Source organism: Stegostoma tigrinum, chromosome 31, assembly GCF_030684315.1.
Source record: "Stegostoma tigrinum isolate sSteTig4 chromosome 31, sSteTig4.hap1, whole genome shotgun sequence".
Classification (NCBI taxonomy): Eukaryota; Metazoa; Chordata; class Chondrichthyes; order Orectolobiformes; family Stegostomatidae; genus Stegostoma; species Stegostoma tigrinum.
In genome coordinates, this window is record NC_081384.1 from 33,266,999 (window position 1) to 33,284,952 (window position 17,954).

General features: G+C 39.3%; 1 protein-coding gene across 1 annotated transcript in view; it reads left to right on the forward strand.

The window, feature by feature from the left end:
• myo1d (myosin 1D) overlaps positions 1–17,954 on the forward strand; it is a 486,267-nt gene that overhangs the window by 332,350 nt on the left and 135,963 nt on the right. Inside the window, exon 19 of the mRNA XM_048560821.2 lies at positions 4,685–4,789. Within this exon, the coding sequence (XP_048416778.1) occupies positions 4,685–4,789 (105 nt within the window). The remainder of the gene's footprint in view (positions 1–4,684; positions 4,790–17,954) is intronic.

A 17,954-nucleotide genomic window follows, 5' to 3' on the forward strand; every position in this document is an offset into this window, starting at 1 on the left:
TGTGGAAGCCTGGCCCTGGTTTGTCTTACCAAAATATAATGCCTCACTTTTATCTAACTATATTTCATCTGCCTCCTCCTTTAATGTGAGAAGAAAATGATGCCACTTTGAAAAAGACCTCTTTAATTTCATGGCCCAAGCCCAATTGTTTTGTCTCTTCTGTTCATGGTAACACTATCAGTTGTTCATTTTTTACGAAAATATTGTATTTTGAAATGTGCAACATTGAACTAACTTGATAGCTAGCAATGGGGTATGTCATACTGTACTGATAAAGTACCTAGCCAGAAATATGCCAGTTGGGTTTAAGTTGTTGAAATTTACAACTGTTTACATAAACTTGCTGCAGATATGATTGAAAGCATATTTTGATGTTTTAAGGTTGTTTGTAAATTTAAAGGAGTGAGTACTGTGACCTTTTCTGAGGTGTAGCTGGTACTAAATTTGTGTGGTTTGATTGGTAGAGATCAAAGGAAGGCTTAGATTGTTTTACTGGGAAAAAAGTGCAAAGTAATTACTTTTTATAGCAAATGGCAGCAGCTAGTGTGTTGAGTGTTAGAACTGTGAAGTCATGAACAGTTCTGATTTGACCTGTCCATTTAGTTCCAAGATGAAAATGTTGGCTTTTCTTGGATAGCTAATCAGCAGTTCTAACTAGAAACAAGATCCATGTGATTTAGAGACAATGGGAACTGCAGATGCTGGAGAATCCATGATAACAAAGTGTGTAGCAGGATGAACACGGCAGGCCAAGCAGCATCTCGGCACAAAAGCTGACGTTTCGGGCCTTGACCCTTCATCAGAGGTTGAGGCCCAAAATGTCAGCTTTCGTGCTCCTGAGATGCTGCTTGGCCTGCTGTGTTCATCCAGCTACACACTTTGTTATCCATGTGATTTACATTGCTAGCAGGAAGGATGCAGAGGAAACCATTATAAAGATCAGTTTCCAGACTTCCCTAGAATATCACTGAATATCTCGAATAGTTTTATGTGGAGATTTACTGGACTAGAGAGAAGGGGGACATCAAGAAACCATGGGAAATGCAGGATTACAGGGATCTAGGAAACAATGTTGCTGCAGATCTTCATAGAGAAATGTGGCAGGGAGTTCATGCTTGGGCCTGCAAGAGCAAATGCATTTTAAGTTAAATTGAGGCCTAAAGGGCCACCAAGTATTGTCTACGAGGAGGGTGTCTGGAAGAAAGAACCTCATGTGAGCTTGGTAACTGAGAAAAGAAAAGGACACAAAAGAATACCTTTTCCCTAGTAAAACAAATGTATGGTAGGAACTAAGAAGCTTTGTAATGATTCTGAGAATATTGGTTGTCCAAGTAAAAGACAGTGTAAAGTGTACCTGTGAGGTGTATTTTTTTAGTTGTATAACATTCTGTGGTTTTAAATTATAGGATTTCCACAGAGTTAGTGTTTAAGTCATGGTGTTGTTAATCATTTGTTACAATGAATATCTCAAAATGAGCAATCTTGATATATCATTCTTTTAGTTATTAACTGAAAATTGTGGTGCTTTAGCAAGTTGGACATTGTAACAAACTTGCTCATTTAGTACTTAAAGTGCTTCTGTTTCTTCTTTATAAATTTTGATGTACAAATTGGTTTATAGACCTAATTATAAATGGGGTTTGGTCACCTGTTTTGCTTTGGAGTTGGTGTGTCATGCCCAATTGCACACTGGGAACCATTACTTTCTAAAAGTATACATGCACACCCACGTGTAAAATGCTAATTTTTTAATAGAATTCCAACAGTGTGGAAACATGTCATTCAGCCCAAAATGTCCACTCCGACTCGGCAAGTAGCGTCCCTCTCAAACTCTTTCCCCATTACCCTGTCCCTGTAACACTGCATTTCCTGTGGTCAATCCACCTGACCTCCACATGCTTGGACTGTAAGAGGAAACCCATGCAGACATGAGGAGAAGATGCAAACTTGATACAGACAGTCGCTCAAGGCTAGAATTGAACCTGGGTCCCTGGAGCTGTGAAGCAGCAGTGCTAACCATTGAGCCACTGCTGTGATCATGGTTGTCCTTTGATCAGAACCATGGCTGATCTCATCACAGCTTTGACTCCAGTGTCCTGTCCACAATTCGTAACCCTTTAACCTGCTTCTATCTCCTTCTTGAATTTATTCAGTGTCCAGCGTCGAACCCACTCGGGTATTGAATTCCATAGATTTACAACCTTTTGAGAGCTCTCTCTATACTGGTACATTCATTGAAATGTAACAGCATTTAATTTGCATGCCTTGTGCTTCATTACTTTATCCTGTTACATCAGTCTATTGTCTGTCAGCCCTTCTTCGTGTCATCACAAATGGGTGATAAATCTGGATTATAACTGTATCTGTGAACATGGGCACAGCTCATCCTGATAGTTTGATGGAGCTGAAAGCTATGAATGGTTAAAATGCTACCATTGTTTGTTCAATTAAGTCGATTACATGTCAGTCACAAGTGAGGCCTGAATGCATTTCAGTCAGACAAGTGAATGGTATAAACTGAAGGCTGTTTACAAGCTTGTGTTAATAATTTTAAGCACTATTTTCATCATTCTATAATTCTGTTCCTTTGTCTTTGATGTCACAACACATATAATCAATGCAATTACATGCGTAAGGAAGAGATGGAGACCCATGAGTCTTTTGGCATATTAGCATATATGCAGACTTCAAAAAAGGGACTTGTTGACTTGCACAATGTCTCATTGGGCTCATGAACTGCTCATTATGGTCCTACAGAGATTCTGGAATATGGATCTGCTTGTATTGTAATGGCCACAGAATTCCAAAGATCAAGAAAGAGAAATAATCCAGGATTCTTGCTTCTAATTGTCATTTGCTCCTTTGACCATTGCTGAAACAATGGGTGACATCAGGATTGGATGTAATGGCCCCGAAGGCATTCCATCTTCACTCCTCCTTAAGCAGTCCTTTAGGACCCAGGAATACTTGCATCCACACCAATTTGATGAGTGCTGAAATGGTGGCTAAGTCTAGTATGTGATCACTGACTCGACTACTGGAGCTTCAAGCTGATGGTACTCTCCCTAACACCTTGACTTCACCTCTGTTCTTTACAAAGTCGTTTGATGAATTTTGTGCCTTCTGAAGAAACCAGCTCCCTTTTAGTCTGTTCCAAACCAAGGTACCTCGGGTCAGCAGGAATGTTTGATCTTTTCAGCGTTGCTTTTGTTTCGTTGTTACAACAGATTTTTCGAGAGAACAGTTGTTTAGGGAGTCTGGAGTCAGGCATACTAATGAAAAGTCCCACCCAGCAAAGATGGCTTTGACTGATTGGTGCCTTGATGTTGGGCAAGTTAGCTAGTGAGACGGTGGTGATGTTGGATTGTCCTTTGTGCCACCCGGTTTGCAGAATCTAACATGGCTTTCCCTCCATTTCAGACAAAGAATGGCCATTTAATCCAGGATCCTGTATCCTTTAAATTAACGCCCTCACAAGAGCCAGTATCTTTAACGGGCAAGAGCAGTTTTCGAGCATCATTAATAAGACACTTGTATCATACACTGATCATGTGTGACCTGGTAATGTGATGATAATGTCATGGAACTCATAATCCAAAATCCTGCATTTATGGGATATAATCCCAGCATAGCAGCTGATGGAATTTAAATTGAATTAATAAAATCTGGATTAAAAGCTAGTAATAATCACGCATGTAAAACTATCATCAATTATTATAAAAACAATCCAACTCATTAATATACTGTAGGGATGAAAGCCTGATTGGTCTACATGTGACTCCAGATCATAACAAATGTGGTTGACTATTGACTGAAATGTCCCAGGATATCTCGAGGTCAGTTTAGAAGTGGGCAATAAATGCTATCCTTTCCAGCAATATCCATATTCCTTCAGAGAATTATTTTTTAAATAACATAAAATATAAAAGTTATGCTCTATTTAAATTGCGTTTTTCAGAACTTGTAATGTGATTTATTTTTGGAAAAAAAAGTATTTGAAACAGGAAAATGGGCGTCATGGAGGAAGACATACAGTGGGTTCAGTTGTGGGTTGTTTTGAGAAAGACACACGGCAAATGTTTTCCGATACTGTCAGGTTCTGTCGTTATACTTGGGAGTTTGATCTAAGAAAGCAAACACAAAAATAGATCTGAGACACTGGTTAAGGGCAACTGTTGAACATGGCTTTCCTGAGGTCACGTTTCCAGTGTAACAAAGAATCAGATTTCCAGGGATTTGAATTTTCCATTATGTCAGATTGTGACCACAGGCCTGAAAAAAATTGTTACTTATTCAAACAGGATCTATTTTCAGGCTGAGTGATAGGGTGTGAAAACGAACCAAATTAAGGCATTTTAATTCACAGTGCAATGTGACTAAAAATTTACATTTCATGTCATTTTTCCTTTCAGTTAATGTTCACAAGCTTTGATTAATCAATTTTGTTTTGTTAATATGTTATTCAGAAGTTTCTTTCATGTTGCAAATAAAATAAATCGCCTCAACTTAAAGGGTAGTTTTTTCTGGGAATCCTTGATGACTTCAGAGTCACTCCCTACTTTGCAATTGATGTTATTGATTGTTCTCATGAGAAAGAACTATAGTTTTGAAACAATATTGTTGTCATGTTGGGATGGTTTTGTAAAACATCTCTTACCGTCTCGTTGTTTCTTTCTGATTTCAGAAACGGGATAACCCACAGATGACACCTGCCTTCTCGGCAAGAGCCAATGAACTGAAGCGAAAAGACAAATACATGAACACACTCTTTTCCAGTCATGTACGGAAGGTAAGCTTGTTATTTGTCCTGATTGCAGATTGAAGAAAAGCACCTCCATTCAAACACATTTAGATTCTCCTCCACCTACACGATTTTATTTAGTATAAATTCATAGTCTTTATTTTACTTATTCTACAGGGCCTGGGAAATGAATATTCAAGGCTATGTGTGCTATCGAAAGGACAGACTGGTGGGCAGAGGGGGTGGGGTGGCCCTGTTGATGAGGAATGATATTCAGTCCCTTGCGAGGGGGGACATAGAATTTCTCAGCTCTATCCATACTGACTCTACACCTCCTGATTCTAAGGGTAGAAAGACCCTCATGGGAGTTATCCACAGGCCCCCAAACAGTAGTCAGAATGTAGGGTGCAAGTTGAATCAAGAGTTGAAATTGGCCTGTCACAAAGGTATCACTACAGTTGTTATGGGAGATTTCAACATGCGGGTAGACTGGGAGAATCAGGATGGTGCTGGACCCCAAGAAAGGGAGTTTGTGGAGTGCCTCCAAGATGGATTCTTAGAACAACTTGTACTGGAGCCTACCAGGGAGGAGGCAATTCTGGATCTGGTGTTGTGCAATGAACCGGATTTGATCGGGGACCTCAAAGTAAAGGAGCCATTAGGAGGTAGTGACCATAATATGATAAGTTTTAATCTGCAATTTGAGAGGGAGAAGGGAGAATTGGAAGTGTCAGTATTGCAGTTGAACAAAGGGAACTATGGAGCTATGAGGGAGGAGATGGCCAATGTTCAATGGTTCAGTACCCTAGCAGGGATGGCAGTGGAACAAGAATGGCAGGTATTTCTGGATATAATGCAGAAGGTGCAGGATCAAACCAAAGCGATATGTTGATTGATATGATCTGCCGATCTTTGGGAGCTACAGCCTGTATACTTAGTATTGCACCAGCACTGCAATTCACAGACCCCATTACCCATTTGTGTGATAGACAAAACACTTTTTGATTTGTAGGTAGTATCCTGTATAGTAATTACATGAAGCAGCTAACTCCACCTCTTGCTCAAACATTTGGTTGAGAACTTGGCAGTGGGATACCATAGGTATTCCAGAAATGTGGCTCAGGAATGGACAGAGCTGGCATCTTACTGTTCCATGGTATAGGTGTTATCGGAAGGATAGAAAGCGGAGGGCAAGTGAAGAGAGGGAGTGATATATTTGGTGAGGGAGAACATTATGGCTACATTTAGGAAGGATATTCCTGGGAGAATATTCAGTGAATTTGTATGGGTGGAACTGAGAAATAAGAAAGTGATTATCAACTTAGTAATATTGTACTAAAGGCTCCCCAGTAGCCAGCAGGAAATTGAGAAGTAAATATGTAAGCATAATAGGGTTGTAATGGTAGGGGATTTTAACTTCCCAAAAATAGACTGGGACTGCCTCAGTGTTAAGAGCTTAGGTGGAGAGGAATTTAAGTGTGTACAGTCCTTTCTGCTCTAATGCAATAGTTGCGCTGTTGTGTGACCTCATGCTATAGAAAATTGTGCAATAAACATAACGGGGCTTATAGAAAAAATAAGGTTGGGGCAGACCACCAAAAATATTACTCCAAGTCGAAACAAATATAGTAGTTAGCCTAACACAAAGGATAGCACAGTTTAAATAAGTGTTAAATTCATATCTAATAATGAAATAATACAGTAAATTTAACATTTTTATCTTGAAAAAATGTGAAGATAATTTGATGGGGAGGAGATAGCAAGAACTGTAGATGTTGGAGTCAGAGATAACACGGTGTGGAGCTGGATGAACTCAGCAGGCCAGGCACCGTCATAGGAGCAGGAAAGTTGACGTTTCAGGCCAGGACCCATTAGAAATTTGCTGCTCCTCTGATACTGCCTGGCCTGCTGTGTTCCTTCAGCTCCACACTGTGTTGTCCTTGATGGGGAAGAGGGTGGTTTTGAGGTTGCTGAGTTGTTAAGACAGGGGCTGAGGGTTGTCATCATCATCACCACCACCACCACCTTTAGGTGCAGGGTCAGGACGAAAAATAGTTAATCCAGAAATGGATGGCTGTGGTTCTATGTCTTCTGACTGTTTCTTGGGTGTTGGCTTAAAAAAAGACATCCAGTTTTGACTGTTTCACCATTTTTCTTCTGTCATAAAGAAGCTGTTCATAGGGTGCCAAGTAAGACCTTCTTCCACGAACTGCTTCCCTGCTGCGTTCTGCATTGTAGTCATTGTCTTCTAAGAGCTGCAGCTGCTTCTCCACTCCCCTCAATAGAAGACAAAAGAGAAGTGGAAGGTTCTCATGGTTCTACATCCTGGACTTCATCTCCAACTTCCATTTTCCCCTTCAGCAACAAGTTGTTGATCAGCTGTAGACGGGTCTTCACAGTGGAACTCAAACAGCTCTTCAAATCTTCACTCTCAGCATGTGATGTCGATGCAGAGACTCTGTTGACGTCAACATTGTATCCCACTAGGCACCCCGATTTTTAGCGTTGGGGATGGAATTGCATAATAGCCAACACACACGTGCACCGGTTTGTCTTTTACACACAGCATTCACATATTCATCAATCACTTTACAGCCGATTTGCGTTGGCTGTAATAGCAGAAAGTACTGTATGAGAAAATTTTCTTATTCAATATGTGGATGTACCTGCTAGAGAAGGAGCAAAATTTGATCTTCTCTTGGGAACTAAGGCGAGGCAAGTGACTGAGGTGTCAATGGGGAGCACTTTGGGTCCAGTGATTATGACTCAATTCGTTTTTAAAAAGTGATGGAAAAGGATAGACCTGATCAAAAAGTTAACATTCTAAATTGGACGAATGCCAATTTTGAAGTATTAGATAGGACATTTCAAAAGTTAGTTGGGGGAGGCTATTTACACATAAAGGGAAGTTGGAAAGAGGGAGGCCTTCAAAATGAAACAATGAGAGTTCAGAGACTGTATGTTCCTGTTAGTGTGAAGGGCAAGTCCGGTTGATATAGGCAGTGCTGGATGACTAGACAAATTCAGATTCTAGTCAGGATAGAGGAAGAGGCACATTTCAGGCATAAATAGCTGGGATTGAATGAATCCCTAGAGCAGTATAAGGGTAGTAGGACTATACTGAAGAGGTAAAGCAGGGCTGCAAAAAGGGAACAATTGCTTTGGCAAATACGGTAAAAGAGATTCTCCATATATGTTAAGAGCAAAAGAATATGCCACTTTTGTTGATGTCACCTCAGTACAGGAAAGTTAATGAATGGTTTTAATCTTCCAGCTGCTTAGGCTCATCCTCGAAATTTGGAGAAAGGGTAACACAGCAGCCAATCAGCTGACAGCTTTCCTTTGATACTTTATTTTCTTGTTCAGACTCTGGGTGCGCCCCAGTTTTCTCCAGCTGCCAAGTCTCTCCTTTCTTTGTTTGTTTCTGAGGCGGCTGCCTATCAATTAATCTGTGGGGGCCGTCCAGAATCTGAAATACTTCTCTTTAAATAAATAGAAACAGGGCAAAGTAGAAAACTGTCCATGGAAGATATTTTTTCTCTCTGGAAGTTCCACATACTTCCAGAAAATGTAAAGGCAAATAGCAAAGTAATCTTGCGTCTTCCCTTATATTTGCTGTCAGGAGATTGCTGCTTATCTTTTAGTGGAGTCATTATTAAGGTTATGAGTCTCATTATCCTCATTAGCTGCTGAGCTAAGTTCAATTCTTCTGATATGCGATTACTTCTTAGTTAGAGGCACGATGTTTGTACAAAGTCCCATTCAACATTCCGACCAGAGCCTGCCCAGAATCTCCCTGAGTTCATAAAACCATCCAAATCACTGGCTCCTGCCATTATCCAGAGAGTAGCTAAATGCAAATAGTTTGGACATAAGCTGCCCATTTTAGCTACTTCTGGCTCGTCACCAAGACGCAAAGAGACACGCACATGTGCACGTGCACACCATCTCTCACTCTCCTCAACAGCTATGTAGGGATACTGACCTATGACTGTTAATGGTACAGAGTTCTTGTGACATCACATGGGCCTACAAAGGCTGTGATGCCATATAGTACCTTGATTTCACAAAACACTGCATCCCAAAGCTTTCCAGTGTTCTTGGAAACACGATGAGCTAAACGGAAATATAATGTATGAATTTTCATAAACCTGTGAAATACACAAGCTGACAAAGCTAAAGCTGTTTCCAGTTGTGCAATTTTAGGAAAAAGACAATTTTCAATTTAAATTGTTTACCTTTTTAAAGGCTCTAAAGGCTCCCAGAGTGAATGCCAACCAATTTTATTGTAATGTACAACCACCTGCTAGGTGAGAGGTCAGATTACACTTATGAAGCAATTTCCAACAAGAACAGAATGAAGACTGACTGTATACCCTTGAACAAACAGTAATCCACAACAATATCTTTTCTTCCAAGTTTTGACACTGATGTAGGATTTATCTCAAAAAATAAACTTCTGCAAAATCATATGATTCTTAGATTTCTTCCCCCAGATTTACCATAATATCCCATGTTTACAATAACGTTCAATATCATGTTGTTCCTGTACTTTTTAATAAATATTTTGCAAAAATCAAGTTCTTTCAAGCACCCTGCTTAATTATGTAATACTTGTTAGTGTTAAAAATACTTTAAAGGTATCCCTGATCTTTAAAGGTATCAGTATTGTTCAAAACTTTACATACAATGATTTTTATTTTTTATTAAACGCCAAGTGTTCACACTTTTGGAGAATGAGCAAGAATGAGTTATGCTGCCTATATGTGCTTGAAAAATAGGAGTGATTGGGCATGATGGAAATGCAAGGCAGGATAAGATGGCTTTGGATTGCATGTATACATACGCATAGATAGGGTTGGGTGAACTGCAAATACAAGTACACATGGGGTAATGCTGTACTTGCAATATGTGACTTGAATCAAATACAAAGCAGAATGGACACTTAATATTCTATGACTACAATGTATTCATGGTCAATAATGAAAGGAGAAATGCAAATGGTGTGATCAAAGATGTTGTTACAGCACTAAGTTAGAATTCAGTAACAGTGGAGGCAATACAGATCACCAAGAGGAAAGAGAATTTGTTGGCAAATTGTTGAACGACCCAAGGACATTAGAAAATTGATAATAGAAGGTTTCAATTATTCTAATATACACTAGAAAGATAACAATGTGAAACACCAAAGAAAGGGAGAAATTCCTGTAAAGTATGCAAACAAATGGCTATTTTCAGGTGAACAAGGGGTAAACCAAAAACGCTGTTGTAGCACGTCTGGTAATTAAGTTGAACAGGGTAATTATGTTTAATTGGGACAGTATTTGGGAACTGGTTATCAGAATATTATCAGGTTTGAAGCAAAACATGAAAAGAATCCTGGTAAAAGTACTCAGTTGGAGTGCTAATTTCAGTGAATTAGAGAGGGGTCAGAAAGGATGGATTGGAATCAAAGTTTGGAAGGAAGAATATATTGATTAACAAAGGAAGACCTTCAATGAGGAGAGTCCAGGTGCAGACGAGTCACTTTCTTATGTGGGGAAGGGAAAGGACATCCAAAGCTACAGTTTCCTGAATTCCAAAATACAACAGAGGAAGGTGCTGATAATATGGTGATCATTGGTTCCCAAATGCTCTACCAATACATCAGCTTTAAGCTATTTCACTTAATTTCCCCAGAACTAGCTACAACACTACTAGTTCTTGCAGAAGGTGATATCTCCATCTTTCTGTTACTTTTTCATCTAGACAGATGTTGTGAATTTGCACAGTCGTCGTCTGGGAGACTTTGCAGAGGCAGTTTTGCAAGAAATATCAGCAGACTCTTTCAGAAGCACTTTATGCTACTCTAGACCACGACAAGTACCTATTTCAAGAAACAGAAGAACTGAACTGCGAATGACTTTCAGTGGCTAATCACCAATCTCCACCCACTAATATCTAAACAGACAATGCAAACTGACCGTCATAAATCCAGGCAGGCAGATTCCAGTAAACAAACAGCTGTCACAAGACACGTGACTACCAAGAAATGCCTTGATTTTAAAACAAGTCCCAATGTGCCTTTTCAATGACCTCTTTAGAAACAGAATCAGGTATTTCCACAGTTCTTCAAACTCTGTCTATGCACTATTAAAACTAAAACATTCATAACATATATAAATAGTAAAAGGATGGTCAGAGGTCAGGTGAAACCAGTTAGGTACCAACAAGAAAGAACATAATGAAGACCAAAGGTATTGCTGAACAATTAAACATGTGCCATATACCAGCCTTCACTGGAGAAGAGGATTCCCATGTCATAGAGTCATACAGCACAGAAACAGGCCCTTTCATCCATCCAGTCCATTCTGAATAGCAAAAGAGGGAGAAATTGGATACGTTAGGGTTAGGGATCAAAATAAAGAGAAGGTAATTAAAATGTTGACTGGAGTCAAATACATGAACATAGAACAGTAGAGCACAGTACAGACCCTTCAGCCCATGATGTTGTGCCGAACTTATACCCTAAACCTAAGGTCTATCTAACCTCCTCCCCTACCTTATGCTATCATTATTATGCGTACGTAATAGCCACTTAAATGCCCCTAATGAGGCCGACTCCACTACCCACTCCGGCAATGCATTCCACGCCCTGACCACACTCTGAGTAAAGAACCTACCTCTGACATCTCTCCTGTAGCTACCTCCACTCACCTTAAAACTATGCCTCCTCGTAATAGCTACGTCCACCCTAAGAAAAAGTCTCTGGCTGTCCACTTTATCTTTAGATGCACGTAGAAAAAATTCTTTTGAGGGATAGGTGTCTAGAGGATATATCCACAATCTTCTAAGTTTCCTTGGAAATAGGGATGGTGAGGGAGAACTGGAGGATTATAAATGATTACAAATTGTTCAACAAAAGACCATTCAGCCTGATTTTGGTGGGAAAACCTCTAAGACAATAATTTGATAGTAAATTAATTGAAAGTTTTTTAAAAAATTTGAATTAGGAAATGAAAGCTAGCCATACTTTTGAAAAGCTAATTGTGTTTGAATGACTTGATTCATTTTTTTTTAAATAACGGAGACGGTTGATTTGGGTAACAGTGTTGATAACATACACATGAACTTTCAAAAGGGGTTTAATAAAGTAATATCTAAAATGTGCCAAATTTGCCCTTGGATTAAGGAAACAATGACATTATTGATACAAACTTGGCAAAAGAGTAGAGAGCCAAGAGTACTCATGAACAACAGTTTTCATACTGAGGGAATCACATTTTTGTTCCTCAAGCATCAATGTTAGGACCACTGTTGCTTTTGGATAGCTATTAATAACCTGGACTCTGGTATACTGGGCAAAATTTAATTTGCTGCGGATACAGAACTTGGAAATACTGTAAGTAGTGAGGAAGATTAAAACAGATATAGAAAAGTATAGACTGAGAAATATGCAGGTACACAGCAGGTATGTTTGATCTGCAGAAGTGTGAGGTGATTTGCTAAGAAAAATAAGGAAAGGCAATATGAACTAAATGGGGTAACACAGTGTTAACCTGGAGGAACACAGCAGGCCAAGCAGCATCAGGGGAGCAGGAAAGTTGATATTTTGGGTTGGGACCCTTCAGAAATGGGGCTGGGGGAAGGGAGCTGGGAACTGAATAGAGAGGGGAGGGGTGGGGCTGGGGACGGTAGGTGCGATGGTGATAGCTCAGTGCAGATAAGCAGTGGGATGGTTGGAGCGGATAGGTGGGAGAGAAGATGGACAGGTTGTGTTAGGTCAAGGAGGTGGGGTAAGAAGGAGCTTTGGACATGGGATGAGGCCAGGAGTAGGGAGATTTTAAAACTTGTGAATTCAACATTTAAGCCATTGGGCTGTAGGTTCCGAGGCCGGATATGAGGTGTTGCACCTCCAGTTTGCGTGTGGTGTCGTTGTGGCACTGGAGAAGGCCTTGGTTGGTCATGTCACCCAGGGAGTAGGAGTAGGAGTGGGAGTTAAAATGATTCGCGATCGGAAGGTGGTGTTGTTTGTCGCGTACAGTTTGTGTTGTAAATTTCTGTTTCTAGAAACAGGCACTGCTGTGCTTAGATCAGAAAATTTAAGGGGAGATTTGATAGAAGTGCTAAAGACTTGAAAACTTCTCGTGCAGTAACTTGGGAAAAGTTGTCTCCAATTGAAGATGGACTGGGAACCAGAGAATGCAGATTGGCAAAAATAAAGATGCCATGAAGGAAGCAAAATGATGCAACAAATTATCATCTGGAATGCACTGGTAAAAAGAAATCAGAAGCAGATTCTGCAATAATTTTCAGAAGTGAGTTGGATAAATCCTTCATAAAATTTTATGGATAATTGAGACAGAGCAGGGAGTGGAGCTGTTCAGATCATGCCTTAAGAACTGGTATGCTTATGACAATGGCTTCCTTCTGCGTGTTATTGTTCTGTGATTCTATAATTAACTAAATTAATACAGAGGTGAAATAGTGATTGCTGAAACTGCCTTTCTTCCAATGTTGTTTAACTCTCAATTAGTCCAAAACTTCAACACTCAACCAAAACTTATTGAGTTTCCATTATACAATCTTATTAAGTGAAAAAGAAAAGTCAGTCTCATAATTGTTAATTATTATTTATTCCAAAATCATATCGTAATCATATTATTTAATATTTCAAATTTCTTCCAGTCAATAGTCAACGGCAAATTTTCTCCACCATTACCAGGCAAAGTTTTATTCAGAGGAACCAGAAAGGGCACTGGAGACTTGATCTTCATGTTGCAGTTGGGGAAGCTCACCTAACATGAAGCTCATGTTAGCATTGTAAGTCAGTGTGAAGAAAGAGCTGTGATTGTGTTGAGAGCCCAGCGCTCTTGCTAGACAGATTTTATGTTTGAATTAAATATTGATGGTTTTTCAAATTAATGTTAGTGTTAGCTTGTCAGCCTCAAAGGGTTTAACTTTTTCCACAGTTTAACAAAGATTAATTTCTCCCTTAAAGCAAGTAGCGTTTTCCATTTAATTAGTTACTTTTCACTTGTAGTAATATATGAAATTTGTAATATATGAAATTTGATTGCAAATTTCCACAATGCAAGATCCTATAAGCACCAGTGTGATAATGTCCAGATGAACTGCTTCATGAATGTTAGTTCATAGAAAAATATTGACCAGCACACCAAGAAGAACTTCCCAGCTCTGTTTTCAGTACTGCCATGGGTATGGATTTTTCACTCGTGATCGCAGGCAAGGTTGTGTTTGTCATTTCTTTGAAAAGACAGCAGCAATCCCTCAGAGCTATACTGGAGTGTTCAGCCTAGATTGTGCACTGAAGTTTCTGAAGTGAGGTTTGATGTCACTTCTGCAACAGAGGTGAGAATGCTATCCATAGAACCACAGCTAAGATTTTGGTTCCCTGTAAACTTAGTACTATGTGCAGAAGCACTACATAAAGCAAATTGTATGATATTAGCACGCCATTTTGGATCAAATTTCAAAGTAAATCAATGAAGCGTGAAGAAGGGTCTAGGCCCAAATTGTCAGCCTTCCTGCTCCCCTGCTGCTTAGCCTGCTGTGTTCACCCAGCTCTGCACCATGTTATCAATGAAGTAGTTGTTGTTTTATCTTAGAACCTTGTTTATTATGATATGTTCTCTTCAGTTGGGCAGAAGATACAAAAGCTGAAACACATGGACCAACAGATTCAAGAACAACTTCTTCCCCGCTGTTATTAGAATTCTGAATAGATCTTCCAAATTTAATTTTGATCTTGCTCTTTGTGCACCTTCTCTGAAGCTGTAACACTGTATTCCTCACTCTGTTCTATTACCCTAATGCACTTTGTATCATATGGTCCACCTGTACTGCATGCAAAACAAAACTTCTCATTGTACCTAGGTACGTGTGGCAATAATAAATCAAATCAAAATATTTAACTTAAATAAATTAATTACTTTGCAATTTACTGTAAAAAGTTTTTGGCTTAATTTTAATTTAGTAAATGTTTCTATGTGAAACATGAAAAAGATCTACTTTATCTGCAATCTGCAGATGCTTAGGAATTCATAGTTCCTTTTCCATTTAATGTATTTTGTTTCAGCCGTGTCCTGATAAAAGTTTGACTCACTAATAACACTCTTGCCTTTGAATCACCTGGTTGTGTGTTCAATCTCCCTTCCAGACACTTGAGCACAAAATCTAGGCTGGCGCTGCTGCACTGGTTCTAAATACTGTCTTTCAAATGAGATGTTAAACCATTATCCACTGAGATAGGTGCAAAAAATACCATACTGACACACTCTAAAAAAGAGCAAGGTGGAATTCTCCTCAGACTTAATCTACAACCAAAATCATGAAAACAGATTACCTGGTCATTAATACCATTACTTTTTGCATGAGTGAGTAATTTATTGTCGCAATTGCCTTGAAGGTAATGAAAAGTGTTTTGTTGCTGCAATCCGGCACCATTTTGAGTTCCAATAAGGATTTAAAAAAAATTCTTAAAGAAGAGAAGATAATGGGAGCTATAGATGCTGGAGAATCCAAGATAACAAAGTGTGGGGCTGGATGAACACAGCAGGCCAAGCAGCATCTCAGGAGCTTGGCCTGCTGTGTTCATCCAGCCCCACACTTCGTTACGCTTAAAGAAGAATGTGTCTTATGTTCAAACTGGGGTCTCAAGCATGGCCACAGGGCTTATACAAGGTATCTGGAAGGTGCTTCGGTGCTCAACGAGTCCTGCTCTGGGAGCAGCAATGATGATTCCGGCGCCCCTGGAGATCCCAGCTCTGCTGCCACCTCACTGACACTGCCAAGGATCTCTGCTCCGATCATCACTACTGCCAAGAATCTAGGCTTCAGACCTACCACTGCCAGGACTCCAGGCTCTATGCACTGCTGTAAGAGCCCAGGCTCCTATTATGGGAGAAAGTTATGGGGAGGCTGTAAAATGTCACAGATAATGCTTTTCCAGCATGCTTCTGGTAGATTGAATCTGCTTTTTCAACGCTTATAACATGGACTAGAAGCTTGTTGGAAGCAAGAACAGAATACCTGGCAGACTTTTCTCCCTTCAGAAAGTTGATGCAAACTAGGATGCCCAGAAATAGCACCATACCACGTTGTAGCACACGGGTCCGCAGAACAATTCTCAATGATGGCATAGAACTTCAGTTCTTGATCTGCAAATAGATTTAACATACAGTCTTGATTTAAGATGCTAGCCATTAGATGTTGCTGTGAGTCAATCTTCCAGTGTCATTATTAACATTAACTTCATTAATTTGCTAGCCATTTTGGATCAAATTCATTAACAGTGATGCATGTTAAAACATGTGAAAGAGGCTTATATGTGCAAAATTTATTGCTCTTTAATATTATATTGTATTGTTGCAAGTCTCTGTGAAATCCATGAGGAATGAATATGGTCATTGAAGAAGACTTGTTTACCTGTCACTTTGGCAGTTGCATGTATCAAAAGTATTACTCCAAAGCATATTACAACTGCACCTTCAGAAAACATGTCGGCATACCATGATTTTCAACTGTGGTTAGTCTAAAAGCTGAATATTCCAATCCACTTTCATCTCATAGTCATTGTCGCAACTTCTCCAAAAACTGTGTGCCAGCGCAGTAATTTACATTGTATATGACATGCAACGTACATAGTATGTGCAGGGCAGGATTATTTTGTGTTTCACTCTGATTATAACAGGACCGCAAATCAAAGACAGCTAACTGTTGTGTCATCATTGTAGTTAAGAAACTTCTTTTGAAGCTGTGAAATGTTGCTGTCAGAAAGAGATAAGCATCTGCATTGAAACTTTTTCCAAAATAGCTGCTAGACTTTGAAGGTGCACTCGTGTATATAAAAAGAGAGTTTGGCGTTTACTTGTTCTGCTGGAGGCATATGTCCTGACACAAACTTGTTTTGATGAGATGGTTGTATTTTGCAGGCTTGTGATTGTGTATCATCCCAAAGGCAAAATTCCTTTACATTCCATCAGTTTTTCATCAACTGCACAGATGCACCCTGTGTTATCAGCTGACAATTACATCATGCTTTATAATTTAGAACTCACCAAGTATGCCAACAATTTGTAAGGCAGTCCTAGCTGCAGGACTCCATTGTACTCTTGTTGACAGTTGACAGCATGGTAAACTGAAGTCTCCATCTTCGTGTCCAGTAGGAACCCACACAAAATCTATTTGAAAAAGACCATTAAAGTGAAAAGTAAAATTATATTCCAGGAATTATATGGCTTATTAGCCAATTATATATCAGGATGTAACTTTGATTTTCAGAATTCTCATTATCATGTGCTGACTTAACAAACTATTGAATGGTGAGGGAATTGTAGTAGAGCATAATCCTGTCTTCACTAACATAAGTTTAACATTTAATATTAGGTCTTTTGCAAGAGTCAAACGGAGACTTTCCTGCCTATCCTCCAGGGTGGACCAGAAAGACCCCATGATATTGTTCAAAAAAGAGTGAGGGAGTTGGCCAATTTTTACTCCACGGTGGAACCTAAAACAAATAATCTGATCATGCATCTAATTTCCATTTGTGAGATTTGCTGTACAGCTTTACTGTGATACTTCAGACTTAGATTTCAGTGAATTCTAGGAATTCACACAGGTGAATTTGGACACTTCAAAAATCAGGCACGTATTCTATAAATGATTAAAAGACAACACTCACTTTTAAATAAGAGCACTTTACAATATCTAGTGGCTTTGAAAGATGTTAGTGTGCCTGTCTTTCTTGTCAATGGATGAAGAATAAGAAGCACAAATTACATCTGTTTCAATTTCCCTCCCATTTGCTGTGTAAAGTCAGCAAACTGTTCAGAAACCAGAGGTTTTGCTGATATGTGTGGATCAGCATTATAACTGGCATACAAGAGGAGCTCCCGTTGTGTATTTCTGGGCTGTTACGGGTTCTCAAGTTAATGACTGTCTTGCATTGGTGATGTCAGTTCAATGCCATCAACATTTAATTAGTAGCAGGAAGAGCCCAGTTATACCAGAGTGCAAGAGATTAGCACGTGTGCGGAAACTATCATTCAGGGTGCAATCTGCCATTCATTTTTATAATGATTAAAGGTAACTTTCAGGGTGGTAAGTGTTCAAACTGAACAAAGTTCCTAACTTCCTTCTTGTGCAGAAAAAGGACAGGAATTTTACATTAAATGAAAGGGAGGTCATGTCACATTACATTTTAAAAACAGAA